At 42.6% G+C, this 6,647-nt stretch overlaps 3 protein-coding genes across 3 annotated transcripts; 2 read left to right on the top strand and 1 right to left on the bottom strand.

Annotated features, from left to right (window-relative positions):
* Nucleotides 1-2,851: 2,851 nt before the first annotated feature.
* SERLADRAFT_404519 (uncharacterized protein) lies at nt 2,852-3,454 on the bottom strand (the record flags this gene model as incomplete). The annotated part of the gene is made up of 3 exons (XM_007312093.1): nt 2,852-3,176; nt 3,233-3,344; nt 3,403-3,454. 3 exons carry the CDS (start codon nt 3,452-3,454, stop codon nt 2,852-2,854), a joined length of 489 nt encoding a protein of 162 aa, XP_007312155.1.
* Nucleotides 3,455-5,519: 2,065 nt separating this feature from the next.
* Nucleotides 5,520-5,762, top strand: SERLADRAFT_343299 (uncharacterized protein; the record flags this gene model as incomplete). Its single annotated transcript, XM_007312092.1, has 1 exon — nt 5,520-5,762. A coding segment is annotated over one exon (243 nt), but the record flags the coding sequence as incomplete, so codon positions are not given.
* A 243-nt stretch (nt 5,763-6,005) lies between these two features.
* Nucleotides 6,006-6,524, top strand: SERLADRAFT_431771 (uncharacterized protein; the record flags this gene model as incomplete). The annotated part of the gene is made up of 1 exon (XM_007312091.1): nt 6,006-6,524. One exon carries the CDS (start codon nt 6,006-6,008, stop codon nt 6,522-6,524), a length of 519 nt encoding a protein of 172 aa, XP_007312153.1.
* Between the last annotated feature and the right edge of the window lie 123 nt (nt 6,525-6,647).

Below are 6,647 nucleotides of genomic sequence, written 5' to 3'. Positions count from 1 at the left end.
TATCTCCTTTGAGGCAAGGCAAAGACTGGACCTGGAACCAAACAGCAAACTGGTAGGACTTCCATAATGACAAGGGCTGCTGCCCTTCAATGGTGATAAACTCTTGAACATGGTGTAGATGTTACAATACACAATTTTTGGACTTCAAACTTTCAGTCTCCACTTCAACTTTCTTTCCCGGTGGACACTTGTGTCATGTTTAATTGAATTTTTTTTCAAACTCCACTTACTTTCTCATACTGCTCTACTTTCTCTTATTTTTAGATACAACTCTCTCACATAGTGGAGCTGGTCACAAGAGCTGCACCCCATAATATCATCAGCCACTGTCCTTAGCAACTGTATAGCATACATATACAAATACCCTGTAGTAGTATATATACCTTAATAGATCAAGGAGACTCCTCAGCAAGTTCTCCTATTATTTACCCATAACAAACTCAGTCCTACCCTAATAGAGAATATCCTCTCCCCTCCTCGCCTGTCTTCATTATACGCCAGAGTATACAAAATTTGGTTGTTACAGTAAAGGACTTGAAGATAAAGTGTCTGCAGAGTGTTCACAGAATCACAGTGAGTATTCAATGTTAAATATTTGTAGTGTGGGGTTACAGTGGCAATGGGTACCCTATAGTATTTTTACTCCTGAATACAAAGTTAGGGACTTGAACTGGTTAGATACTAACCACTTCAAATTAAAAGATTGGCAGCCTAGAAAACTAACCAAAAACTAGATTGGCCCTTACTGTATTAAGGAAGCCAAACCCAATATAGTGGAGATAGAACCCCAAGAACAAGTGAAGGTAGTACCCACAGATAATATTAGCTGGGTGAAACCTTACAAAGGACTGCTACCTGGAGTGTGTATAGACTGGCCCGGATTGGTAGTAGTCACCCAGGAAGATAACAAAGAAATTGAACTCAAGAAGGTGGTGGATGCACATTTGATGCATGGAAAATCAGAATTCCTAGCCCTCTTGAATGGCTACCTTCATTTACCCTCTCTGCTTGTCTGTTGTGTGTGTGCCAGACCATACAAACTTTGGTGTTGTTATAGTAGCTTTATCGGCTATAATAGTCTATATCTCTTTTATTGTGGTTATGATGTGCTTTATCAGCTCTAATAGAATCTATATGCCATATATACAGACCATTCAGTCAGATTCCACGTAATATACATGATAAGAACATGCTAACTGGGATATAATATACAGGCTGTACGGCCAGCCGGTGCTCCCTGGAGTGAAGCCTAGCCAGAAATGTACAAGGAGGGCTGGCCAGGTCTTACCTCCAGTCAGCTATACCTCCCAGTCAGCATGTGGAGTTTATGTGAGCCGGGAAATAGGGTATAGGCTGGCCAGGCTACTTTATATAAAAGTTGCATTTGGCTGGCCACTACGGTACCATATGAACCGGCCAGCCCTGAATTAACATCTGGCCAGCCTTTCTCCAAATATTTATTATAGACTGGCCAGGCCTCAGCAAAAATGTTTATACAGGCTGGCCAGCCTACTGATAAAAGTATTGTATGTACTAGCCAGCCCCCAACCAAAAGTAGCATGTGTGCTGGTCAGCCTTTAAAAAAAAGTATCCTATGTACTGGCCAGCATTATATCAATGTAGAATACATGCCAGCCAGCCTCCAGACAAAAATAACATGTGTGCTGGCCAGCCTTTACAATAAAGTATCATATGTATTGGCCAGCCCTTACAACAAAGGTTGCTACAGGCTGGCAGCCCCCAGATAAAATTTGTATGTGTGCTGGCCAGCCTTGTCAATAAGATATTATACATACTGGCTGGCCATTACATCAAAAGATGCTACAGACTGGCTAGCCTTTACAGCAGAGAGTCATACATACTGGCCAGCATTAACAAGATATTATATATACTGGCTAGCCCTTATATCAATGTATAAGTTGGCCAGCCCTTATATTAATGTATGCTACAGACTGGCCAACATGACCATAACACCTAGCTGGCACACTTTTGAGGAAATAAGGCTTGGTCTTAGAATATGAAGTTGATCACTTACACTGACCAGATGTGCAAAATAACTAGCTAGCTACTAATTGTATAGCTGCACCCATCAATCAGACATTCTTATAAACAATTGTCTTTGAGAGCTGGTTTAAACATGCATTTTACCTTTAAATGACTGCTCTGCTTGCTTTTCAAACTCTCTCCACATACAAGCCTGTTTCTCTGCATACACGGGTGCTCCTGGGCATAATGAAGCTCTTGCTTGTCTTTTCCACTCATGTTCCTGATATCTGAACCAATGAACTGTCCAAGACATTTCATACTTCATGAGTTTCAATTCTTCCTCCCATTAATCATACCTGGCTTAAGCCAATTCACTCTGTAGACTAATATGAATATAATGTAAGTAATTTGTAATAGCCATTATGCTACACTCTATCATCCAAGGATCATTCTGGTCCCTATTTGGTTGTTTACCCCCCATTCTTGAGAACCATGGGAAAATATCACTACCCTGCACATGATGGTTCTTCTCTGATATCTTTGTTCACAGAAAGGTGCTCCGGGAGAATATCCTGGAATTTTGCCAGTATCCTTTCACCTGCACCCAGGCACATTAGGACCTTATGTGAGCGTTGATAGCTACAAATATGCCGGTTGATCTTAGCATTAGCTCGTTCAATCTCCTGCTTTGATTGTGTTGCTGTGTAAACTGAATCTGCACTTCAAACTTTTTGCCAATAAATCACTGATTTCAGTCCCAGTGCAAGGTGAAGGCTTTCAAGATGTTGTTGACATGGCCAGTTTGTAATTTGATCTTTTTCTTGATTAGCTGTTTCAATCACTTCATCATGGCATCAGTAAGATCCTAGCAAAAGGGTATCCATATCCCCTTATACTCTGCTTGTATGGGTGTTTCCTCCTCGTCAATGTTGATATTCTCTGAAGCAGTGTCCAAGTCTTCCCATCCTTCCTCTGCTGTGTTGCCTTCTTTCTCCACAAGCCTGGGGTCATCCACTAACTCCTGGGGAACTTTGTCATCATCAAGCTCAATGCCAGCTAGGACTGCATTAGTCTTCTGGTGAAAGGCAATGATTCTGGCCATAAAACATTGTTTTTTTGCCTCAATGTCAGTCTTCTGGGAAACTGTTGCATCCAAAGGGAGTTGCCATAATTCCACCCTAAGTGCATCCCTGCCAACATAGATGAGTCACTATAAGTGGATTTAAACTCCCATAATGTTACTAACTGGACATCCTCTAAGTTGAATCTGCTTATTAGCCAAGCCACACTTTCTATGGCATGGCCTTCTGTTGCTTCTCTTGCAGTTAATTCCAATTGTACATCACCCATTGATGCTTCTGGGATAAACATATAACATAGGCCAGGTTTTTACATCAGACAAGTAACTTGACTAACCTTTGGTGATTTGAAGAGCGTCAATGTCAAGTGCCTCTCCCCTCTCTAGCATGACAATCTCTTCATCTTCAGTGCATTTCAGAATCTTGTCACGTGACAAAGATGATGTAAGATGAAAGTATGGTGCCTTAGTCTCTAGCACACCTTTTTTAGCTTGCTTGAACTTTTGTAGGAGGGTATCAACTTAAAAAGAGTAAAGAAATGCTAATAGATCCTAAGAAAAGGTGAATATACTAATCCCAACAAGCTTCTTCCAATTCAAATCTCTCATATGATCATTGTAAACCTCTCAATGATGAGCTTGAGACATTGACCTAGCTGCTGGGGACATCTTGTTGAATGATGCCCAGAGTGTCTCCAGAATCTCTCTATCAATTTGCCCTGCCCCCTGAAGATAGTTTAGGCAATATCTTGCAAAGCACTTAAGTTATGGGCACTGAGGTGAAAATTTCCTACTGCAACCAATAATTCCATTGGATATGGGAAGTCCAGGTAGGGACTGCTGGAAACTCTTTCCAAAAAGTGAATGCTCTATTGACATCCAATATCATAGATGATGAGGGTCTTTGGAAGACCTTCACTTTGGTATTTTACTGCATTACAGATTGAGTAGTCAATATTCATTTGCTTGTGGGGAAGTCTTCAGTTACCAGGAATGTGTCCAAGCAAAAAAAAAAACCTTTTTCCTGTCTGAAAGTCAACCACTGAGGTGGGCACAAAACAGCCATGCCTTGCACAAGCAGCTGCCCCTACACCTGTTGCATGTAAGTTGCTTCAGTTGGTATTGGCAGAGTTGACAGCTTGATGGTTACTGCATAATGATTTCTGATTGTTGAATTTCAGAAAAGCTTGTAATTCAACTGTATAGCTTACTTACCGCCTTGCTTTCAACAGAACATGCTATGTGTGATTGGTACTGTTCCTCAACCACCATGTATTCTTCAGCATTAATAAGCAAGATATCCAGCTCAGGCCTTTTCTGATTTATCTGTTGAGCCTGGAAATTGCTATCCACTACAAATTAACTCATCATGGCCCAGCCAAAATGATAACACAAATTAGAAACTGGCTGGCACATGAGTCATATACCCAGCCAGTGCATAAAGTATGTCCAAGCCAGCATGCCAGCAAGAACATCCTGACAAAACCGGATAAACCCGGTCTCTGCCAAAGCAGCCATTATTCTCCATGGAGCATAGCCACCACCCCATGGAGTAACCATTGTTCTCCTAGGAGCACAATTGTACTCCTAGGAGTCATTATACTGTAGCGAGTAGCACCTCCAACTATAAGTAGTAGGGGGTTTAGTATAGGAATACCTCAGTCGTTTCTATAGCCTCTCGGGCAGCGGCTGAGTTTCACTTAGTTTTATTAGGTTATGAGCCCTGGTGCACAAAAGCTATGCAGGAAATAATTCTTATTTGAAACGGCAACCTCGGAACCATGACCACAGCACGCAATACATCCGCATGTCCAGTTCTCACTGGACCCAACAATTTTCAGATATGGAAACTCTGGATCATCTCAAAGCTACGTCAGGAAAAAGTTCTCCGGGTTGTTACTGGAGAGGAGCTTAATTGGAATGGACCGCTTGCAACGAATGGTTACAAAAAGACAGCTCCAGGACATAGACACCCTTACCGGAACCCCGGAGTTTTGTGAACCTTGTGCTTTAGGAAAGATGAAGAAATTACCTTTCAAGTCCACTGGAGAAAACCGAGCCAAGCGCCCCCATACAAATTGTGCACACAGATGTTGGAGGACCAATCAAACCAACTTCCAGGGAAGGTTTTCGGTACTGGATTATCATTGTAGATGATTTCTCCAAATTTCCATGGATATATTTCCTAAAACATAAAAGTGAAGCACTGGAACGATACAAGCAATGGAAAGAAGATGTCCAAACATTCTTCCGGACTCATTTGGGAGAAGAAAACTTCACTCCACTATACACAGAATTCCTCCGGAGCGGTGGGGGAGGAGAATATACTGGCAATGCATTCAAAAATCAACTCCGAGGAGATGGTGTCATCCAAGAAACTACAGCTGCAGATACTCCGGAACAAAATGGCATTGCAGAACGCATGAATCAGATATTGGCTACATTAGCAACCACTATGCTGCATGATTCCAAGCTCCCAAAGTCATTTTGGGTAGATGCCATGCAAACAGCTGCATATATCACAGCACGCAGCCCAGCATCAGGACTCCATGGAAAGACCCCATATGAAATACTGTTTAAAAGGAGAGTTGATCCAACTTTGTTTCGCCCTTTCGGATGCCAAGCATATACCTTGGTTCCAAAAGACAAAAGGCAATGGAAGTTTTACTCCAAGGGGCGCAAAGCTATAATGATTGGCTACACACATGGAAAGCAAGCCTACAAACTCCTAGACACTGAAAAACGGACTGTGTTTTCCAGTCGGCATGTCATATTCAATGAATCCGGAAAGGTACAAAAGGATGACACTGCTCCCTAGAACACAGACACTAGCACAGATCAGTGGGAGGGACTCATTCCAGAGAATGCTCACTATCCAGACCAAAAAACATTGGAGGAGGATGATCCTGACCCTCGGATCCGAGATCCAAATGAATTGTAAATGGAACCACATCTCCAAGGAGATGTTCCACAAGCAATGGAACCATATCAGCATGAAGATGTTCCGAGAGCAGTGGGGCAATACCTCCGTGGAGACGTTCCGAGAGCAGTGGGAGCACCTGATCAGCTAAGACACCCTCCACAACAGTCTCTACAACCAAGACCTGAACACTGGCCATCTTCAGAACGGAAAGCCAAAGTAGAGTTACAGTCAGTGGGAGGACAGCCCCTCAACATACAGCCAGCTGATGTGGAAAAAGTCCGAATACAGCTAGACAGCCTGTCCATTGGATCAGCTTCTGGAAGGCATACAACACCTCCAAGGAGTGATTCAACACCTTCAGGAGTGAGTGGGGCAACAAATACACAAATGTGTCTACTCCCTGGAGTACCTGCACAAGTTCCTAAAAGAGCAGTCATGCCTGCTAAAGTCCTAGGAGTACGCAGAAGCAGTTGCCAGACCCGTCCTGCAGACAAATACCGAGATTATCAAAGGACTCTAGATGAGGAACAGTCTTGAAAAGAGCAGCATGACAACTCCATGGAGAAACCTAACACTCCTGAGGTTCATGAAGAAACATCTGATACAGAGGAGACATTCTTTGCTGGAATAGCAAGTACCGGTCCATCTAACACAGACCTT

Source organism: Serpula lacrymans (genome assembly GCF_000218685.1).
Source record: "Serpula lacrymans var. lacrymans S7.9 unplaced genomic scaffold SERLAscaffold_1, whole genome shotgun sequence".
In the NCBI taxonomy this organism is placed as follows: domain Eukaryota; kingdom Fungi; phylum Basidiomycota; class Agaricomycetes; order Boletales; family Serpulaceae; genus Serpula; species Serpula lacrymans.
This window is presented reverse-complemented; position numbering and strand designations above follow the sequence as displayed.